Source organism: Eleutherodactylus coqui, chromosome 2 (assembly GCF_035609145.1).
Source record: "Eleutherodactylus coqui strain aEleCoq1 chromosome 2, aEleCoq1.hap1, whole genome shotgun sequence".
Classification (NCBI taxonomy): Eukaryota; Metazoa; Chordata; class Amphibia; order Anura; family Eleutherodactylidae; genus Eleutherodactylus; species Eleutherodactylus coqui.
In genome coordinates, this window is record NC_089838.1 from 136,872,168 (window position 1) to 136,895,648 (window position 23,481).

At 41.0% G+C, this 23,481-nt stretch overlaps 1 protein-coding gene across 1 annotated transcript in view; it reads right to left on the bottom strand.

Annotated features, from left to right (window-relative positions):
• PTPRR (protein tyrosine phosphatase receptor type R) overlaps nt 1–21,751 on the bottom strand; it is a 159,137-nt gene extending 137,386 nt beyond the window's left edge. Inside the window, exon 1 of the mRNA XM_066591638.1 lies at nt 21,589–21,751. Within this exon, the coding sequence (XP_066447735.1) occupies nt 21,589–21,661 (73 nt within the window). The 5' untranslated portion in view covers nt 21,662–21,751. The remainder of the gene's footprint in view (nt 1–21,588) is intronic.
• Between the last annotated feature and the right edge of the window lie 1,730 nt (nt 21,752–23,481).

The following is a 23,481-nucleotide window of genomic DNA, read 5'->3' on the forward strand; positions in this document are numbered from 1 at the left end:
CAGCCACTCACTGCTGTTGGCGGGCAGAGGGTTGGCACATCACAACAGGAAGTGTTTATTGGCTAGAAAATAGCGCTAAACATGCAGCGAAGGAAATGGAATTGACTCGAGTACCGCGTGGTGTTCGTCTCGAGTAACGAGCATCTCGAGTACCCTAATGCTCGAGCGAGCATCAAGCTTGGACGAGTGTGCTCACTCATCTCTATCTATGATCTGTTAGTATACCCAAGTCTTTTTCACATGTGCTGCTGCTTATCCCAATTCCTCCCATTCTGTATGTGCTTGTTTCATTTTTCTTGCCCAGATGTAGGACTTTGCATTTCTCATTGTTAAATACCATTCTGTTAGTCGCCGCCCACTGTTCAAGCTTTTCTAGATCCTTTTGAATACTCTCTCTTCCCTAGTGTTAGCTATCCTCCTAGCTTTGTGTCATCTGCAAATCTGATCAGTTTTCCATCAATTCCCTCCTCCAGATCATTTATAAAAATGTTGAACACTGGGCCTAGGATAGAGCCTTGTGGTACCCCGCTTGATACATTCTGCCACTTGGATGTGCAGCCATTGATGACCCCTCTTTGGGTACGATCACTCAGCCAGTTGTGAATCCACCTAACAGTTGCCTTGCCAATCCCATATTTGCTCATTTTTTCAATAAGTATGGTATGAGATACTTTGTATACTGTACAGAAGTTTTAAAATGCACACAAAAGTAAAGCACGCTGCATGTTTTTCCCTGTGAACACATCCATTGAAATCAATATCTGCATATTCCGCATGCAAAAATGTTGTCTGTGTTGTAGGGTGGCCTCAGACAAACATATGTGCAAATATGCTCACTTCAGCACAACCCATGTGTGCAGTGAATGAGGCTTGTTTGCGTGCGTGCCTGCGTACTTTACTGTACATATTTGCGTAGGCACAGCATATTCACATGGGTGGGGGGTGTCCCTGATAAAAATGTCTATAAATTAAGAAGGGTCCTGGTGTGTGCTTTTCCCGGTGGGTTTGTATAGCATATTGCATATCCCGTATTTTGTGTGCGCACCTCCCATTGACTTCTATGGGCGTCCTTGGTGTGAAAATACGCAGAAAAATATTTTTTGTGCACGCACAAAATGTTTATTAGAACGAACTCATTGACATGAATGTGTTGTATTCTCTGCAAATTCCTCACGTACAATTTATGCACGCAAAAACGTGTGCGCAAATACATCCGTCTGAAGAAGCCATAACTTTTGGTAACCATTCCTAATGACTTATGCACATGGGAGAATTGCAGCTCTATGCAAGCTTCGAGTTTCTTCTAGGAGGAGAATATCTCTGAAGGGGTGGCTTCAGACACCCATAAGCGCACGAATGCTTGGGGTGGTGAAGGTCGCGCTATTGCGCATTTTACTGTATTTTTTGCACCTGGGGACGGTCCACATTGGCGTGGGACACACCCCACCTTGATTGAATAGGCTTTGCAGCCTAATTAGTCCCAGGTGTTATTGATTTCACCATGAAATTGCACAGTTCATTGCACAACTCTGCAGGGATCAAGTGCACATTTGCGTGCCCCCATTGACTCCTACGATGCCTTAGGTGCGCAAATGCATACAAAAACAGAGCATGTCACGCTTATTTTCACACGAGCGAAGGATAACAGCAAAAAGGCATAATGTGAGAGAAGTTATTGAAATCAATGGCTTCTGTTCCCTGCGCAATGCGTGCGCAAAACCGTGCGCGAATACAGTAATCTGAAACTGTTCTAACTCGTGATCCAGATGCACCCGAGAGCAGAACACAGAGTGGTTTATCCCTACAGGCTCTGTGCATACGGCCCCGCAGTGTAAATGAGCCCGCACACAGCAACATCATTAAAAACACCAACATTTACTGATAAAATATTGGATTGTTAATACCAAATCTTCCCTGAGCAATTAGACGCAGTCCGTGCAGTTTACTGTGATCTCACCATCTGATTTATACTTCTAATATATTTATAAATAACCCATATTATAGCATTTTGGGTGTCTTCTAATGAAATAGAACAAAATAGCTATAATTAAAGTTATTATTAGCAAAACATCCAGACTAGTGAATGATCGCTGGAAAGCTAACGATGCGCATAACAAATGACTTTAATAACCAGTTATACTGGAGCCGAACCATAAACGCTATGTGCTCAGTAGTTACTATAAAGAACAACCATTAGAAAATAGATGGATGCATTTCCTAAATGTGTCCCTGAATTAAAAATAGGATAGTTGAGGGCTGAATATTTTAATAATCATAAATAAATTGCAATGGGAACATTTTATAGTATTCTATATCAAGTGTTCAGTTTCAATGCAGCGACACCTCAGGGAATTAAATTAATGGACTGTCCATGTTATGCATGAACATACTGGGTCCTCCAGAGAGAGATGCTCATTGTATCTGGGCTCCATTCTGGCTAGTAGATGTTAAATCCATGGTAGGTACTGCTGTTGGCACTTTTACATTACTGTATTTTTTGGACTATGAGTATAAAACGTACCTGACTATTAGATGTACCCTAAGTTTAGACAACAAAAATACATAGTAACATAGTATCATAGTATGTTAAGCTGAAAAAACACATATCCCATCTAGTTCAGCTTATGACTCCCCCCCCCCCCCCCCTTCATGTCGATTTGGAGGAAGGCAAAAAACCCAATGAGGTAGAAGCCAATTTTCCTCATTTAAGAGAAAAAAAATTCCCCCTGACTCCAAGTTTGGCAATCAGAATAATCCCTGGATCACTGACCCTTCTGAAGTAATTAGTGACTATAAAATTTATATTATAACACATTTAGGCCCCTCTTAAACTCCTCTATCGAATTCACCATCACCACATCCTCAGGCAGAAAGTTCAATAGTCTCACTGCTCTTACAGTAAAGATCCCCCTTCTAGGTTGGTGTAGAAACCTCCTTTCCTATACATAGTCATTAGGTCGCCCCTCAGTCATCTTTTTCCTAAAGTGAATAATCCCAATTTTGATAACCTCGCTGGGTATTGTAGTCCGCCCATTCCATTTATTACTTTAGTTGCCAACCTTTGAATTCGCTCAAGCTCTGATATGTTCTTTTTGAGTACCAGTCCCCAAAACTGTACACAATAGTCCATGTGTGGTCTGATCAGTGACTTGTAAAGAGGAAGAACAATATTCTTGTCATGTGCCCCTGTACCTTTTTTAATGCATCCATGATCCCTTTTTGCCTTGGTAGCAGCTGCTTGACACTGCTTATTAAGCTAAGTCAGCCCAGTTCTCCAGGAATCCAAACCCTTCTTTCCTACACCAACTCTGGAGCCACTTGTTTACCTCCCTAATCTCCCTCTGCCTTTTTGGTGTGGCATTTCAGAAAATAGGCCCATAGAGGTCTATGGGAAATGTGCAGGTATGTGTGCGGTGCATATCCCCAAACACGGCACCGTGTTTGGCTTAATAGCCATTTAAATCAGAGCAAGGTGATTCCCCCACTCATGTGAACTAGCGGTGCCTGCACAAATACGCACAGTATTTGCGAAGGCATGCGTGTAAAGTACACTTGTTCTCTGCGCAAGAAAATTGCGTAGGAGCAAGCATATTTTGGAATACACCCATGTGAAGTCGCCGCAATGCATTCATATGTGTGCAAATAGGATTGCCACCCGGCCGGTAATCCACCGGCCTGGCCAGTATTTTTTCTGCAAGGCTTGGTTACCAGCCCTATTACAGGCCGGTATTTTCAGAGCCTGCACTGCCCCCTAGCGCCGGTTAACTCTCCCCCGGCAGTCCTGACATCAGGGAAAATACAGACCTGCAGAAGTGACAGCTTCCAGGACCTCCGATGATGTCATGTCATGTAATACCCTGTCATGTCATGTGATACCCTGTGTGGGAGGAGTTAGGGATTAGATAACCACCGGGGGGCTAAGTAAATGTAGGACTCTGCAGGTGTGTGTGTGTGTGAGTGTGATGTGTGTAATGTGCGTGACGTGTATGTGTGACGTGTGTGGGTGACGTGTGTGGGTGACGTGTGTGGGTGATGTGTGTGTGGGTGATGTGTGTGTGGGTGATGTGTGTGTGATGTGTGTGGGTTATTTGTGTGTGATGTGTGTGGGTGAGGTGGATGTAATGGAGCTGTGTGTGTGTGTGTGTTGGAGCTGTGGGGTTCTGGATGGATGGACTGAGTGAGTGAGTGGAGTTGTCTGTGTGATGTGTGTTGGGGTCAGAATGGATGTAGTGGAGCTGTGTGTGTGATGTGTGTGGGGATCAGAATGGATATAGTAGAGTTGTGTGTGATGTGTGGGAATCAGGATGGATGTAGCAGAGCTGTGTGTGTGATGTCTGGGGATCAGGATGGATGTAACGGAGCTGTGTGTGTGATGTCTGGGGATCAGGATGGATGTAGTGGAGTTGTGTGTGTGTGATGTGTGGGGGTCGGGATGGATGTCCGGTCAGCTCTGCAGTGACAGTATCAGGACCCAAGAAGGAGAGCGGAGGAGCAGTACATGCGGTACAAGGTATGCACCATATACTTCATGTAATCTTGTATGTTTAGGTGGTATAGGTTATACCAGCTGTACATATAATTATGCACAGGACATATCTCCCTTACATCAGCATCACTATTTACAGGGGAGGTATATCTCCTGTATATAGTGATATGGACCATGCTGGGGTAACCTGGGTATCTCATGTATATAATTATATATGTGTAGATTGTATGCGATGCGAGTGTTTGCAGTGTGTTCTCGCAAGTAGATGATGTGTGAATCACACTAAACGTCATCTACTCGCGAGAACACACTGAATGGCATCCCGCATATGCGCACAGCGCTGGACGAGATCCAGGAGATAAAGTGGAAAAAAATGCTGTGATAAGCCACGCCCCCAACACGCCCTTTGTTTACCATGGCCGGTATTTTTTCGTGACAAAGGTGGCAACCCTATGCGCAAATGAAACTCGTTTACTGCGCAAATACATCTGACGCCGCCCGTAGACTGTTTTTAATGGAAGACTGATTGCATCCCTGTCTCTTTAAGAAAACAATAGTTTTTTTTCTTCCTCCTTACACACTATCAGTAGAAAAAATGGACTTTTCTGCAAATTCAAATGTTATAAAACAGGTTGTGTGAGGATACAAATCTTATGATTCAGAAACTCAGAACTGAACGTGCACAACCGAGATAAAGACGCATTGTCCTTCAGGCACATTATCACCCTACGGTGAATCTAAGCTTAAATATAAATGACAGATAAGTTAACTGAACAGTTGGAGACACTTCAGGAAGTTGTCCCTTCACATTACATGGCAGATACTCACCTTTTACCAGCAGATGGCAGAAAGCATTATGTAGACTGCAGTGGAGATAAAGAGAAAGAGGTAGAGAAAGATTCACATCTCAAGTGTCTTCCCATGCCAGCTAATGGAAGTAGACTGTGTGGCTACCTCTATCTTCATGAAAGAAATGCATTAAATAAAGTAAGTATATAGTATATATGTGCCACAGTTTTCTACTTTTGTGTGTGTGTGAATGTGCATATGCATATGGGTTTCATGATTTGTGTATTTCTGGATTTTCTGATACATGACTAAGGCCGCCTGCAAACAGGCGTGTCAGACCCTGCAGCGGAGTTCAACCCTGTGCCCGGCCGCTGTTCCCCGCTGCACCTCTCCGCCGTCTTCTCCTCTGCTGCGAATGTGCCAGCTGGATCACTGGCCGGCACATGCACAGTTCAGAGGACATCGCGCTGTCGCTGTGGCGATGACGCGGCTCCTGCAATCAATGATGATTGCACAATGGCAGCGGGACAGATGGCTTCCATTGACTTCAATGGAGGCCGGCCGTGCGTAGCCTGCACAAAATCGCAGCATGCTGCGATTTCTCCCCCACGAGCAGAAAAATCGCAATCGATTTCCGCTCATGGGCAGGAAATCACGTTTTCTTATAGCATGCTTTGGGCTGGATTTGCAATGCAAATTCGCCCATGTGCAGGAGGCTTAATCTATCTTGCCCTCCACATGCTGCAAGCTTCTAGTGCTAGAAGAAGCCAAGCATCACTAAGCCACCGCCAGGCTTCACTGTAGGCAGGGTGTTCCTTGTAGCATCTACTTCATTCTGCCTTATCCAGACAGATCGCTGATACAAAGGCCTGACAATTTCCAGTTTTGTTTCATCACTCTACAAAGCAGGATCCCCAAACTTCTGTGGCTTATTTTTATGGTTTTGAGATATTGAAGTTGACTTCTATTGTACTTTTAGTCAGTAGAAGTGTATGCCTTGGAGTTCAACATGAACACTCTCAGTATGTTGAACGGGCCTTACTAATTAAACAGGAACCTAAGTGCCTACTGCCACCAAACTTTGCTGAAGGTCTTTTGCATTGCTCAGGAGTTTTGACCACCTGCTTCCTTAGGAATTTGGTTGCAGCCGGTGATAGCTTCCTCTTTTTGCCATGTCCTTGTAGTGTAGTTAGTATTCCTTTGACCTTGAACTTCCATACTATTGCTTCTAACTGTATCTCCTAAAACATACACTGCCTTTGGTATCTTTTTGTAGCCTTTGCCTTGTTTCTACAAAGCAATGATCTCTTCTCTTGATTTTTTGAACCACTCTCTTGAATTAGCCATATTTCTTACATGCAATCAAAAGTCACAGTCGACTAAGCCCTAGCCAGTCAAGGTATTTGATGTGTTTTATCTCAAGCACGCCCGATACAACTAATAAAGCCCTTGATTAATGTGTGCTCTTATGAGGGATTCTATTCAGAGGCTGAAAAAATTCTGAGATTGAACTATTCATTAGAAGTGGCATTTTGCGTTGAATTTGGAGAAACCACTTGTCAGATTAGTTGAACTGAGCTATTTAAATTACTCTTGTATGATTTTTTTTCAAGCAGCTGAAAATTTGTAAATTTGGCAAATAAACCTAATTGGCAATGGGGGTGGAATAATTTTGATTGCATCTAGATATATTTATAGGGTTCTATTTTGCCTTCCTTTGAATCAAAGAGGGTGAATCAACGGTTACGGTAAATTTAAATAGCATTGATCAAGTTCTCAATGCAGTTTTCAGGAATCTGTGACCTCTAAACAGTGTTTGCTCTATAGGAAAAGATAGCCGCCTAGGAACTGTGGAAGGGTAAAGGTTGCAGCACCCCTGTAAGGTTGGAAGCAAATTAACTTTTAGCTGAATTTTCATATGAACATTCGTAGAAATCACCGTTTACGCAACCAGACAGAGTATCAAGAACCTACAAACATTTTCCCAGAATTTTTGTTATCCAAGGAAGCATGATTGCCATCAACCTTCCTAAGCAACCTTGGGAACCCAAAATAACTAAAAAGCCACACTAAAGAATCAAGAACTTTAGAAAAACTTTAATGAGCAATAAAGCAGCAAAATGCATTATACCAGTACATCTGTGTTTCTGTGAATGAAGAATAGCACTCCAATTAAGTCTACTTTAACAGCTGTGTAAACCTTATGAACAGACAGGAAAACAAGAGACTGGGTTCCTGACTTCTGGCTATTTGATTCACCTGTAAAGTAAACCAGAGGTCAGCAATGAGGACTACATCAAACCAGTTCTTGGGTGGAATTTTGTGACTGTCTTTCCCTCTAGAACAAATACTATTCGAACGTCATAAATTTCCTACAACCTGTCCGTTGTTCATCAGGGAGACAGACACCTAGCAACACCTGAGGGGTAGAATACCACAGTTGGTGCTAGTTCTCATAAATTCTAAGTGTTCAGCTTCAGACTGGTGCCAGCAGAATTTAATGAATGTCCTTTGGGATGACCATCTAATTGCTTTAAGAATGGTTGGAAGGGACACTCCTTTAGCTACCACACAAGAAGCTTCTGTACTTCTAATGGAATAAGTGCAAAAGGTTGTGCTGTCGACACCTGCTTCCTTCATGGAAAACAATATACAGTTCCTTGTAGCATTAGTTGAGGCCTTCTGATAAGGGGGTCTTGAAATAAGGAATAGATTTGTAATGTCCTGTTTGTGAGGACTTGATGCATCAAGATACTCTTGTAAAGCCTTCACTAGGCATAGAGATGGATTGCTTTATCAAATCGAACTTGATAGGGAACTTACAAATGTTGAGCTGTTTTTTGACTTTCCTCACAGAATCAGATGAAACCTCCTTGAGTTTTTGTAAGCCATGTTTCATTAATGTGGAGCAAGTAACTTCTGGAACTCTTACAACTGACAATCTGACAACTCGAGGAAGCAGAGCAACCAGCACTGTAAGGGCGCCCACCCACTGGCGATTTTTTTCCCTGCGAAATTCGCAGCATTTTTTTCTCTGCAGGGGTCTATGGGACTTGTAATGTTAAAATCGCGATCGCGCAAAATCGCGATTTCGCGGTAAATTGCGATTTTGCGCGATCGCGATTTTAACATTACAAGTCCCATAGACCCCTGCAGAGAAAAAAATGCTGCGCATTTCGCAGGGAAAAAAATCGCCAATGGGTGGGCGCCCTTATCCACATTAATTGTGGATGTTGTGAAAGCAGGTCTGGTGACTCCTGGAAACAATTCACTATCCATCATAGGGGAACTTTCTGACTTTTTATTAGTCTATGCAGCAAAGTGTACCCAGGTTTGAAGGGCTGCACCAGATACACCAGGGCAAGTTGATTTATCTGATCCTTTTAGATTTTTGCCAGATCACATGAAGGGAGGTGGAAAGGTGTGTAGGTTTCTCCAATCTGACTTATTGGAGAAATATGATTTACATGTTTCCATGCTCCCATCGACCAAACTTTGGTCATGATGAACTTGGGAACTTGTGTTGATGATTGATTCAAAGAGATCTACAATGAACAATCGTTGCATTAGCAAAACCTACTCAATAACAGATTGGTCCACCTTTTTGGGTGCTCCTGGCTTTCAGACATCTGGAACAGATTCCACAAGGTGGTGAACATGCTCCATAGTCAACTCAACACATGTTTGCTGCAGCAGATCCATCAGTTGGTGCACATTTCACAGATGAGTAAGAGCAGATTTCACAGCCCTTTCCAGCATATACCAAATATGTTTAATGGGGTTATAATCTAGTGAGTTTGGGAGCCAAAGTGGTGTGGAGAATTCATTGTCATGTTCCTCTAACCACTTCCTAGTGATCCAAGCTTGATGTCAGCCCATTGTTACTTTTCATTTTCTTTTGTTTCACCACTTAGCAACATACACTGAACATGTACATCAGATGTCCATAGGGACTAAATGATGTGGGCTTAGAAGAATCATTTCCATATGTGCTGGGTGTTGGTTGTGTTGTACAGCTGACTCCCACCTGCAGTGGCCAGGATAACTCTGATCCTGGCTGTTTACCCCTCAATTCAGTATAACTATATCATCTGACTGTTAGACAGAGGAAGAGATATGGCATTCACTTTTCAATGCCCCTCATAACCAAATTCTGGTCATTAACTTGGGAACTTGTGTTGTTCATTAATTGAAAGCGATCTACAATGAAGGGCCACTGCATTAGGAACACCTACTTAATACCAGATTGGTCCACCTTTTTGGGCGATCATGCCTTTCAGACATCAGGGAACAGATTCCACAAGGTGGTGAACATTGTCCATACTCAACTTGACCCATGCCCACTGCAGCAGCTCTGTCAATTTGTGTATATTTTGCATATAAAGAGGAGCATATTTCACAGCACTCTTCAACATATCCCAAACATGTTCAATGGGTTTACAGCCGGGTGATTTTGGAGGCCAAGGCAGTGTGAAGAATTCATTGTCATGTTCTACCAAGCACTCCCTAGTGATTGGAGCTTGATGACATGGAGTGTTGTCTCTGTAGCATTTACCATTCAAGGATTGTGGTATCATGACTAATGATCTTAGGCTATGCCAAGAAAATGCTCCCCAGACCTTGACACCACCACCACCGGCATGTTGAGCCCCAATAGTGCACCCATGGGATATGCTGTTTCTACTGGATATAAACCTGGCCATATATATGGTTTTGCAATTAATAGAACTCATCAATCCAGATGACCTTCTGTCATGCATCCAAGGTTCATTTATGTCTTTCCTGGGCCTATGTGAGCCTATGTGTTGTTGGCTTTGATGGGAGGTCATTAGTGAAACCCTTGTTGGTCTATTGAACTTCAGTTGAGGTAAGTTATGCTGCATGTTCATTGCGGAAATGTGTCTAATTTTCCTGCTGTTGTACTGGTGGGTCATGTGTTATGCCATTGCTGAGATACCAGACATGCTACTTGATGCTCACCTCTAGGATCAACCACATCTGGCCTGCCACTGTGTGATTTTCTATCAGATGCCTGTCCATATTTCAGCCAGTCTTGGTATCCTCTTGATACTGTGGTTCTGGAATAGCCAACAAGTGTGACTCTTTCAAAAATACTGGCACTACACCTCTGAGCACCAACAATATGCCCACAGTCAAAATCACTCAAGTCACCACATTTACCCATAACTGCCAAATGGGAAAGGGCATCCGCTACCTAATTAGGAAGGTCTGGAATATACGGCTGTGAGATATAGCTTATCACCCATTTCAAGAAATCTAGAGCCTCTCTACAGAGCATTTTGGATTTGGTGCCCCAAACTGCTTTGACAAGAGCTGCAGCTGTTGTGCTTTCCATTCAGACCAACACTGAGCGAGCTAGAGGAGGGGAATCAATGATTAAAGAACTAGTTGTGCAGCTTTTAACTTTAGAACATTGATGTGCAGGTGAAACTCTGAATCTTGAAGCAGTGCTGAGTCCTGAGCGAAAGTACACCATCTTAAGGATGTGGCCATTGTCACCATAATGTCTGGGGAACTTGGATGAATGCAGCCTAGTTGTGGGTTGTCCAAACTGAGTAAAGGTACCTTTACATGGTACGACTGTTGGGCGTACCAGTGACTATCGCTTTTGTGTTTTACACAGGAGCGATAGTCAATCAAGTGAATGGAAGTGGAGTGGCCACCTCCATCCACAGGACACAGGTGTCATCAAAGATTGAGCAACTTCTGTTTACATGGCCCAAAAGTTGCTTGGTTTTACTTCTGCTAAAAAACAAAGCAAGTCCAACAAGTGAGCGATTTGACAGTGGCCTGTCGGCAGCCACTTGTACATGAGATGATTATTGTCCAAATTTACTGTTTTTGATGATGATTTGGGCAATAGTTATACCAAACAGGTGATTCCTGACATTCTGAGGTGAGCTTTCTTTACTTTCGATGATTCATATGGAGCGTTTGAGAGGCCAAACACCATCATGTTCCACTGGTAGAGTTTGCTCCTCCATCTGAACTGCAGCACATATCTATGTTTGCGGACTATAAAAACTAATATTTTCTCATCCAGTTGTGTAAACAATGGAATGTGCGAACCATCACCTGGCTGTACAATACTGTTTGGAACTTAAGTAATCACAGGGTAATACCATACTAATTGTTTAGAATGAGTCACAAATATTAAGAATCAACAGAAAACATGAAACTGTTCAAATAAATAAAACAACACAACACAAGGCATATGGTACAACCCACTCACAGCAAACTGTCATACTATCCTAATGTTAATATTATCAAACAACTTGATAAACAGAAATCTACATCAAATTAATCCAGACTTGTCAAACGTGAATCAGTGGTTCCCAAAGTGGTCTACATGGACACCCAGGGGTCAAGTTTTCACTTGCTGGAGTTCCATGTTAGCAAGAAAAAAGTTTGGGGGTGCATAAAATGTAAATGTAGGTCCCATTTAGGTAGGTCGTCATCAACATTTAGGCGTTCTGTAAATGACATAATTCACCTTTCACAGATTTCATAAAATTGTTTATGCATAGTTCACGCAAAACTGCCTGGGCACTGACGATAGACAAAACAGACCTGCACAGTAGCTAATTTACCTATAAAGTATCTACTGCGCATCATTTTCACGTGATCCGCCAGAGCCTGAGAGGTTTTACGCGAACTATACCTGCCTGCTTTGTGGTGTGCTATTTTCATGTGCAGGTTTTTACAATGCAGCACGCGCGTACCTGTTGCTTATCCTGCATTATGAACTATCTCAAGAAAGTTTCTGATATCTTTTCCATCTTCATACCTCATGGAAAGAGGTTATAGGGCGGTCGCCAATCTTCTTACGAAAAAAGAAATCAATTGCAAATCACTGAACATGGCGATTTGAGACTAAGGCTGAGTTCCCACGGGACAGAAATCCTGTGGAAATATCGCGGCTTAGCCGCACCGAAAAGTCGCGAGATTTCAATAGGAGAGCCGCACGGGTTTTGGAGCCGTTCATCCGCCGGCATTCTGTTGCGGCTTTCTCTCCCCATAGAGAGGAGTGAGGCCGCACTGAAAAAAAAAAATTGAGGTGTTGCAGCTGTCAATTCCATGCTGCATCGCCAGCTCCGCCCAGCTTTGCGGCAACGGATTGGCCACCTTGTGTGGACAAGATTTTTGCAAAATCTCGTCCACATGGCTGGTTAATCCTGGGAATAGGAGCCATAGGCGGATTTGCCGCACAGAAATTCCGCACGGAATGTCCGCGGCAAATCCGTCCCATGTGAACCCCGCCTAAGACCCCATTTACACTGACAGATGATCGCCCAAAAGTCGCTCAAACGACTGTTTGAATGACAGTTTTGAGTGTTCATCTTCGCATAGTCTATAGTAGCTAAGTAGCTACTTAAGAGTTATGCAGGTGGGGCGGGACACCGACGCTTTTGCTCGGCGAACAATGCAGCTTTTCTGCATAAGAAAACTGCTGTATTATTCTCCGCGATTACAGCTTACCTCCCGCTGTAAATCACCAATGGGACACGGGCTGTAAGAATCTTATCAGCACTGCCGACTGTGATAACAGCCTGCACCGCTGATAACAGTTCATCGCTCAATTCAAGAAAACTAGACTTAAGCGAGGAATGACTCGTGCATGAAAACTGCATGATGTCCATGCATTTAGACCCAACGATTCTTGCTCAAAAGACGGCTTTGAGCGAATTTTGAGTGAGAATCGTTGGGTCTAAATTGGCCTTTAACCTCACTAATTTTAAGCCAAATATTGAACTATTGCTATCAGAGCATCCGGCTCCTCCCTCCCACTAACAGCATTATTTGTTTAGTAATTTTAAGTAAGAATTTTACTTGGTTCTGATTTGTTTTGTTCCAAATCCAAATACTTACTTGCATTTTGCGTCTTTTCAATAGAGATCTGAATAAAAATTGTACATGTCTTTCTTTTTTTACAACTGTCCACTCTACAAAAACCCTATCTAAGTGAGCAGCCCTGTGTCAGCTGGGAAAAACCCATTTGACTTTAATAAGTTAAGGAAATTCAATATTAGGCCGCCTATACACGGCCTGGACCTGCATTGCAGAATCTGCAGCGGGCATCCGCCTCCGGATTCCGTAGCAAATATCACCCATAACATGCTATTGAAACTTTTTTCCTGCACATGAGTGGAAATCAATCACAATTTTCTGCTCACAAAGTAAAAAAATCGCAGCATGTTCAATTTTTAAGCGGATACCTCAGGGACAGCTTCCATTGAAGTCAATGGAAGCCATATGACATGCGACCCTTCTGCAATTGACATTGCAAAAAGGTTGCAGATTCTACGCCATCGCTAAACAATGACGTGGGAAAAGCAGGGGTTTACAAAAAAATCTGCACTGTGCATGTTTGGCGGAGAGCCGTGTTGACTATCCGCAGTACAGAAAAGAAGACGAAATGACAGGTACACGCAGATGTCGTTCTGTGCACAGAGTCGGATTCCGACCCCATTCTGTGCAGCCGGCCTTAGGCAGGCAGGGGGTCTACGGAAAAGAAAGAAATCGGCAAGTTTTCTACAGGGCAAAAAAGTTTGGGAGCCTCTGATGTAAATGAATTATCTGAGTGATGAATTATGCTATAAATCTTGATGCTTTGAGAGTAATAAGCATTAGAATGACTGACTTACATGTCCGCAATTTGAACCTTTGGATATCTATATTTCCTAGACATGTATGTTTTTACTATATAGACACTATATATCCTCTGTCTTTGGTCTATATCATATTTGTGTGCAGCCAAGGCCAAACATACAGACCATGCAGGTGTTAGGGGGTCCTTGGAGAGAAGATCCCTAGCCATGGTTAGCCCCATATCCTCCTGTACTGGGTGGCAAAAACCTGTGCAGGATTCTCCTCTCTAGAGGAATTGCATTGTTAGCAAACAAGAGGTAGGGATTCAGCCTATGGATAGATGATAAAGGCATAAATAACCATCAGTTCGTTCTGTCCTGGGTAACAAACTCTGGCAGCATAATGCAGGCCCAGTTTGATCTTTGCTATGGAGTCTCTTCTCTTCTACAGTGAATATAAAAAGTCCACACACCCCTGTTAAAATTCCATGATTTTTTTTCATATTAAAAAATCTGAAAAGGGTGAATCATTTCAGCTATATTTCCACCTTCAATGTGACCCGTTATCTGTACAATTCCATTGACAAACAAAGAAATCATTTATGGTGGAAAAATGAAAATAAGACTAAAATAATGTGCTTGCATAGGTATGAACACCCTCTTATATTTGGGGCTGTGGTTGTGTTCACATTTAAACTCCCATTAGATAGTAGTCAGCACTCCGCTGCCATTTTTACAGTGATTCTGATTTACCCCATATAAAGTTCAGCTCTTCTAGTAGGATTTTCCTGACATTTTCTTAGCTGCATTTTTCAGCAAAAACCATAAAGTGCTTACAGCACATCACAGGGAAAGGGATCACTCAGGAGAAGGGGACCAAAACATCTCCAAGGCATTACATGTACTATGGAACACAGTGAACACGGTCATCAAGAAGTGGATTACATTTGGCACAACAATGACATTACCAATAAGTGGACGTCCCTCAAAAAGTGATGAAAAGACCAAGAGAAAATTGGCCTGGGAGGCTGCCAAGAGGCCAACAGCAACATTAAAGGAGCTGCAGGAATTTCTGCCAAGTACTGGTTGTGTTGTGCATGTGACAACCAACTCCCGTATTCTTCATATGTCTGGGCTGTGGGGTAGGGTGGCAAGGAGGAAGCCATTTCTAACACAAAAAAAAACACAATCAAGTCAGACTATGTTTGGCCAAAATCTACACGAAGTCTGCTAAAAGTATTATGGAGAACATGTTATGTCTGATGAGAAAAAAGTTGGACATTTTGGCCATAATTCCATAAAGTATATTTGGTGCAAAGCCAACACAGCGCATCACCAGAAGAACACTAGACTGCAGTGAGGATGGTGGAGGCAGCATTATGTTTTGAGGCTCTTTTTCTGTTACTAAAACCGGGGCTTTAGTCAAGCTGAAGGGAATTATAAACAGTTCCAAATATCAGTACATTTTGCCCAAAAACTTCAAGCCTCCAAATCAACAAAAGAATAGCTTTGCCAGAAGAAGATCATAGTTTTGGAATGGCCCAGCCAGAGCCCAGACCCAGATAACATTGAAAATCTGTAGGTTGACCAGAAGAGGGCTATACACACAAGATGCCCTCACAATCTGACAGTTTTGGGGCACCTTTGCAAGGTAGAGTGGGCAAAGATTGCCAAGTCAAGATGTTCCATGCTGATAGAGACACCTATCCAAAAATACTGAATGCTCTCATAAAGTCAAAGGTTACATCAACATAGTCTTAGTTTTAGGGTGTGTATATTTATGCAACCACATTATGTTAGTTTTTCATTTTACATTTTTCCGCCCTAAAATATTTCAGTTTGATTTTTAATCGAATTATACAGATAATGGGTCACACTGAAGGTGGAAATAAATGTAAAATTATTCATCTTTGTCAGATTTTTTAACATGACAAAAACATAGCATTTTAACAGGAATTTGTAAACTTTTTATATCCACTGTAAGTATACCACTCATTATATGTTTGTGCATAAAAATATGTATAAAAAATATTAAATCTTTTCCATTATATGTATTAACCAGGACTCCTTCATATGGAATAGGTAACATTTTTTTAATGTACTCTGCTTGCCAGGCATCTAAATATACCCAAACCTTTGCATAGCAATAAAAGCTGCATTTAATAGGTGCCTACGAATCGGATCTCTTTTCTTTTGCAGGAACTGTTGTGATCGCTTGTCAGTCAGTTGAAAAACCTGGGGGCATATTGATCATCTGTCACCTGTACTTGTCTCCCCAGGTAGGTGGTTGTCATCTGGGAAAATGGTCACTAATCCTCAATTATGGACAGCGGATACAATAGATTGGATACATAGCAATGCCTTAAAAAATCTTTTTCAGTCCTATGAGTGCAGAAACTAACATGAATATGGGCCTTTCATTTCAGTAAGAGGATGGAATGTAGAATGCAGAACAATAAGAAGAGTAATCAGATTAATTTTGCTTTCTTTGAACATCGCTGTGCTTATATAATTTTAAATCCCCCTCAGTTTTCAAGTGAATTTGCAACCTTGAGCTCAAGTGACAAACCACTACATATATGGATCTCTATTAAGACTATTAAGACTGTTCTTGAGAAGAGCCGTGACATCTGAGTCATACCATGCTATTACGGGCTTCCCCAGAATACCACAGCTCTGTGAAATCTATATATAGCATTCAAAATACCTACGGAATTGTATCAACTTGTAGCAAGAATTCATAGAAATGTAATATAGATTTTGCAGCTGCATGTAGATTATTTCTATTTGCAGAATATATGCTGCAAATAAAAAAATATGATACATAAAACAGTAACTGATACAGTGTATCTTCACAATTAAATATATGGCCATTTTTTGGTCAATTTACAATGCAGCTTAGAAGCCAATATCTATGGTCTTATACATGTTTCAATATAATAAATCACGGTATTAGGTTATAGAAATAAAGATTTATAACTAATTTATCTAATTAATTAATATACTTAAAAATAGAAGCACTACATAATAGAAGTCAGCATGCTAAAATGGACATTAACCCAATATCAATGATAAAGAGAAATAGTTAATATTGAACACCAGAAACATAGGGAAAAATAGCCTTTGTCAAGCAGCGTATTTTTGGAAATATAGTTAGAACGTTACCATGGCAACAAAGAATAAATCCAATAGAGTTGATATATCAAGTGTTGATTAAGCTCTATAATGATATTCACAACATAAAGGAATCAATGACCTTGTCTATATATTATACATACAGAATACTGGAATGCATTTGTGTAACTATAAACTGCTAAACATGCAGAGGTCAGAGCGAGAATGGCTTCCTGTCGTTAGATCACTTTCATTCTGTCCTGGATTACAATGTCAGGTTGACTGATAAAAAAATAAAACATTCTGGATAATCCTACTTTTACAAATAGGACCAAAGATTATTTACATGATGAATATACTGTTTAAGCATGATGGAGTATTAGCAAAGGGCAGGAAAAGCTTAACACTGTCAACGGTTATGTAAGCTTCAAAACAGATTTTCTTTTACTGTCACAACAAATAAGAGTATCTGCATATACTATATTGAACTGATTATGTGTTAAGAATATCTTGAGTAACTCTATTTAAAGGCATAGTGAAGCCTCGCCCAGACTTAATGGAGACATACAGAGATCAAGTGAAGAAAATCAAATCCCATGTTGTAAATGATGTTATCAGTAGGAGACTCATCATCCCACGCAGTTAGGAGCATACTTAGCATTTATACATAAAACTGCACTTACAAGACACATTATTATTCATTGTTTAATAAATATATGTTCTAAGTTACACTTATTCACTTCTTATTCTATTGCCATGGGGTTCAAATATCAGTTCCTCTTATACAAAACTTTAAAATCCCTGTCCCTTGTTCACTTGACATGCTGCAATGTCAACATTCTGGCATTCTGCAGCCGCAGCTAGAGGGGGCATACTAAACATGGATCTATACAGATTCTATAGAATACTGCATGTCTGTCTAGATATGTAGCAGGCAAGAAGTGATATGACAATGTGTCTGTTGCTTTCCATAAAATCACAAGACTGCACATATACACTGAGTTACATTCTCAGACACATACAGATTCCTGGGGAATATTAATTTATCATATGCATATTGAATTCTAAAACCAAAAACCTAGAAATTAATTGCTAAAGCTACATTAAAGGAAATATGTCATCAGAAAATGACTTATTACATAAATCACATTTTTGTGTTAAACATATTTTTTAAGAATTTTTGGTGATTACTTTTTAGTTTTCAGTAACAATCTTTAGTAAAAAAAAATCCTGCATTTTTCACACTGACCACAGAGCCTAAAACTAGTCTATCACTTCCCAATCTGTAAAGAAAACTTTGCAGATGTCATCTCATTAACATCACAGATAGGATTACACTGAAAGGTAACAGCTCTATGTAAGCATGCCTAGAACAGTCTCCCATACAAGTCAATGGGTCAGCTGCCCATTGTATTAATAACCCATGAAGCTGCTGTAAAGGCCCATTTAGGCACAACGATTATGGCTCAAATTTCGCTCAAAAGCCATCTTTTGAGCAATAATCGTTGTGTCTAAATGTGCGCATCTTTCAGTTTTCTGTCAAATGATGGTTTTCAGTTCTGCTTGAAAACCATTGTTCAGCAGAACAGTTGAAAAGCAGAACCACTGTCTGTGTCTGCTGTCCACGGTGCTGAATTCTCCACAGGGAGCTAGAGATTACATTGTTTTCTCTTAGCAACCCATGGCTGAACAATGGAGCTAATTACAGAGCTCAGACCTCCTGCATGCAAATGAAGCTGATAACGTATTAATAGCAATTAGTGCCTATTAGTACTTTACGCAAAACGATTGCTGATCTTTCAATCTTTTCAAAGATTATCTGTGTGTGTAAATGGGCCTTAAAGCATCTCTCTAAATACTGTTAAATGTATTTCAAGAAAGATGGCAGTCATGTATAGACAACAGAATAAACAATTCTATAATCAGAAAATAAAAACAGAAATTCTGTATGACTATACATGCTGTGTGCCATTTCTTTTGACCTGTGAGAATTATAAATGTAAGCCTATAGGAAATGTAATTATGTAATATAAAGGTGTGAAAAAAATTGCATCACATGCTCCATTCAGTGTTTGGTACTGAACACACCAAGTAAACTGCATAAATCTCCGTGAACTGTTGTAAATAATAGGAAAAAAAACATTTTAAAATTTAATTTAAAAAACATTTACAACCGTTCATTAGTGTTTATGCTGCTCACTTATTGTTTTCAGTATCAAATATTGGATGTAGCATGTGATAATATTTTTTGCTCACCTCTGTTAATGCCAATTAGTGGCAAAAGTGGCTATCTACTGTATCACTAGCATAAAGGAGTTGCCCGGTTAGCAGACAAGATCCACTTAACAGAGCTGCCTGTAGTAAAATAATATATTGAACTATACCTACCTCTCTGTCACTGTTAGGATCCAGTGATATAGCCCCGCTCTCTTCTCGCTATTCGTTGTGACAGCTGACGTCACAGGAAGTCAGGTGACTGCTCCATGCAATCAGAGGCTGCAGCATCACTACTCATTCTCCTGGCATTGGCGCTCACATCCTAAGTGCCATGATACTAGTAGATCTAAAACATGACACTCTGATTGACTTTCAGCAGTCACACAACTTCTGGTGACATCAGCTGTCACAACAAATGTTGGGACCAGAGCATGGCTGCAGGAGCGGAGAGGTAAGTATAGTTCAGTTCATTACTTTACTACAGGCAGCCCTATTAAAGGGATGTTGTCCGGTAACTTAACAACCCCTTTAATCTGTAACACTTCCAAATAAAGCCTCGCTGTCTATGTATCCTACACCTAAGACCTTTAATGTATTGTTACATTGTAAGAAAATGACAGCAAGTTCAGATAAAAATGATGGTGCTAAAGAGCTAACAATGCAAAATGAATATCATGGGCAGTAAGCTATGTGAAAGCTTAGCAATGCCTCTGTAAAAATGTTGCATAAGCCTGAAGCAAAATAAGGACTTCATCTTCATATATTTATAGGAGGATATATAGACAGATGTGAGATAGATAGATAGATAGATAGATAGATAGATAGATAGATAGATAGATGATAGATATGTAATAGATAGATATTAGATATGTAATAGATAGATATTAGATAGATAGATAGATAGATGATAGATATGTAATAGATAGATATTAGATAGATAGATGATAGATATGTAATATATAGATAGATATGAGATAGATAGATATGTAATAGATAGATATGAGATAGATAGATGATAGATATGTAATAGATAGATATTAGATAGATAGATGATAGATATGTAATATATAGATAGATATGAGATAGATAGATATGTAATAGATAGATATGAGATAGATAGATGATAGATATGTAATAGATAGATATTAGATAGATAGATGATAGATATGTAATATATAGATAGATAGATAGATATTAGATAGATGATAGATATGTAATAGATAGATATTAGATAGATAGATAGATATGTAATATATAGATAGATAGATGATAGATATGTAATAGATAGATATTAGATAGATAGATGATAGATATGTAATATATAGATAGATATTAGATAGATAGTTGATAGATATGTAATAGATAGATATGAGATAGATAGATGATAGATATGTAATATATAGATAGATATGAGATAGATAGATATGTAATAGATAGATATGTAATAGATAGATATGAGATAGATAGATATGAGATAGATAGATGATAGATATGTAATAGATAGATATTAGATAGATAGATGATAGATATGTAATATATAGATAGATAGATAGATATTAGATAGATGATAGATATGTAATAGATAGATATTAGATAGATAGATGATAGATATGTAATATATAGATAGATATTCGATAGATAGTTGATAGATATGTAATAGATAGATATGAGATAGATAGATGATAGATATGTAATATATAGATAGATATTCGATAGATAGTTGATAGATATGTAATAGATAGATATGAGATAGATAGATAGACAGATGATAGATATGTAATATATAGATAGATATTAGATAGTTAGATAGATATATTTTTTTTACTTTTTGGAAAGATCTTTGTTACTGTATTTCTGAATCTGCCTTTAATGATGCATAGTGTCATTACAACTAATGACACATGACCATGGACTGCATTCATTACCCTAGTCATATTACAGCTAATACAACATTATGCACACAGGACAGTCATTGAGGAAGAGGAAGGATGTGAAACCTGATGGACAATTACTTGGCTGATCCCAGCACGTTTAAAGACTTATGCAATTACAGGAAAGCCGGATCCTATGCTTACAATCCCCACTATGTGCAATGCCCCTTCCCTTATTGCTGATATATATGGCCCAGTGCTGTATGTATCCTGAGCTGTTGCTATAGGATCCAGAAGCACTGCTAGCACAGACCGCGTTATGGCGGCTCAGTATGTGTGCAGTCCGCGCTATAGGCGTCTGTTCTAGCGCAGCCATCCCTGCCCGTGTGCGGTCACATGGACGGCAGTGTGCACAGGAGCTGTCCGCGGTGCTGACCACCCCATCCACAGCAGCCTGCTAGACTCTCCTACACAACAGGTTCCTATATTAGGGGACACTTACCGGCGGCTGTGCAGAGCAGCAGGCTGATCACGGGGAAGCTCCTCTGCATGCTGGCGCTGGCCGCGACCTTCATAGCATCTTCCAGGAGCTGTGGGATGGCAGAGTCCCCGCTTGGCTCCGGGCACTGCTCAGCACTCTGCCAGGCTCCAGGCAGCTGCTCTCTGCCTCACTACCACGTGTGCCCCGGCGACCACTCACAGGCAGCGCCTGTCACCGAGCCGAGGAAGCGTCTGCTCATCAGACAAAGGGCAGCAGCGCTTCCCTGCCAAGGGCTCTTAGGGAGACGAGGGCTTTCAGAGCTCCCGGGGGTGCTGCTGGCCTAATGGATTTCCTGTACAGTAGCACTGCGCTCCTTTCTGCGCCGCTGTCTGCACTGATAGCATGAATGTGCAATAGGCAAGGTCTATTATCGGGAGTTGGGAGTGGAAGTGTGTGCCAAGGAAACAGAACTTCTTCACTTATCTTCTGCCAAGTTGTAAGAAATACTATGATCTATGCCTTCACTGCTGTATAAAGATGAACAGGGCTGTGCCATAACAATACACCCTATTAATATCCCTAGAGCTACTCCAAATAGCACCTGGTGTTGGGGACTTGGTGCAGGCATGTATAACACGGTCATATATGTATTTCAATAGGTGACAGGTAATACTGCATTCCTCTTAGGGCGCCTTTACACTGGCGAGAATATAGCACGATTTTCGTTTGATGCGAGAATCATGAAACCAATGATTTTCAATGGTTTCCTTCACATTCGCAATGTTTTCAGTCAAGCCGTGTTGCAAGAGAAAAAAAATCGTGGCATGTCCTGTCTTTCTGCGATGTGCGATTTTTTTTTTTTTTTTTTATCTCCCATGTTTCCCTATGGAGCCTCCTTTTTATCACATCACAAAGCACAAACTTGCGATTTTTGTGCGATGCGTTTTTAATAGAGATGAGCGAACGTGTTCTTCCGAGCTTGATATTCGTGCGAATATTAGGGTGTTCGGGATGTTCGTTATTCGTGACGAACACCATGCGGTGTTCTGGTTACTTTCACTTCCTTCCCTGAGACGTTAGCGCGCTTTTTTTGGCCAATTGAAAGACAGGGAAGGCATTACAACTTCCCCCTGTGACGTTCAAGCCCTATACCACCCCCCTGCTGTGAGTGGCTGGGAAGATCAGGTGTCACCCGAACATAAAAGTCGGCCCCTCCCGCGGTTCGGCTCAGATGCCATGTGAGTTAGTGAGGGACAGGGCTGTTTGTACCGGAGCTGCTGTAGGGAAAGAATTGGTAGTTAGTGTAGGCTTCAAGACCCCCCAAAGGTCCTTATTAGGGCCACTGATAGCTGTGTGTTGGCTGCTGTTAGCAGTGCCATTTTTTTTTCTCTCAAAATCGGCTCTGCAGAGCGTTGCACCCGGCATTAGGGACAGAAGTGCTGCATAGGCAGGGAGAGTGTTAGGAGTGAGTGTAGCCTTCAAGAACCTCAACGGTCCTTTCTAGGGCCATATTTATCCATGTGCAGTACTGTCCAGGCTGCTGTTAGCTGTGCTGCATTTTTTTTTGCTTCTCAAAATCGCCTCTGCAGAGCATTCCACCCTCCATTGATACTGCAGGGAAAGAATTGTATAGGCAGGGCCACAACACAGTTATTATTCATAGAATATACGCAGTGCTGCCTTTTGCTTGTAAAACAAGTGAAAATAATTCTATTTGTCCTGCCTCTGTCCATCCTAAGGGCGGTGGACACGTGTCGGCTGCGTGTGCAACCTGTAAAAATCATACGCACCCAGCTACGTTTTACTCCTGGCTTCGCCATTTGCTTTCCTTAATTGGGAAAAAAAATACCTGCTCTGCCACAGTTAATAACTCTGCTACCCTCACGTTCTGTGACACATTAGCAGGAAAACAGC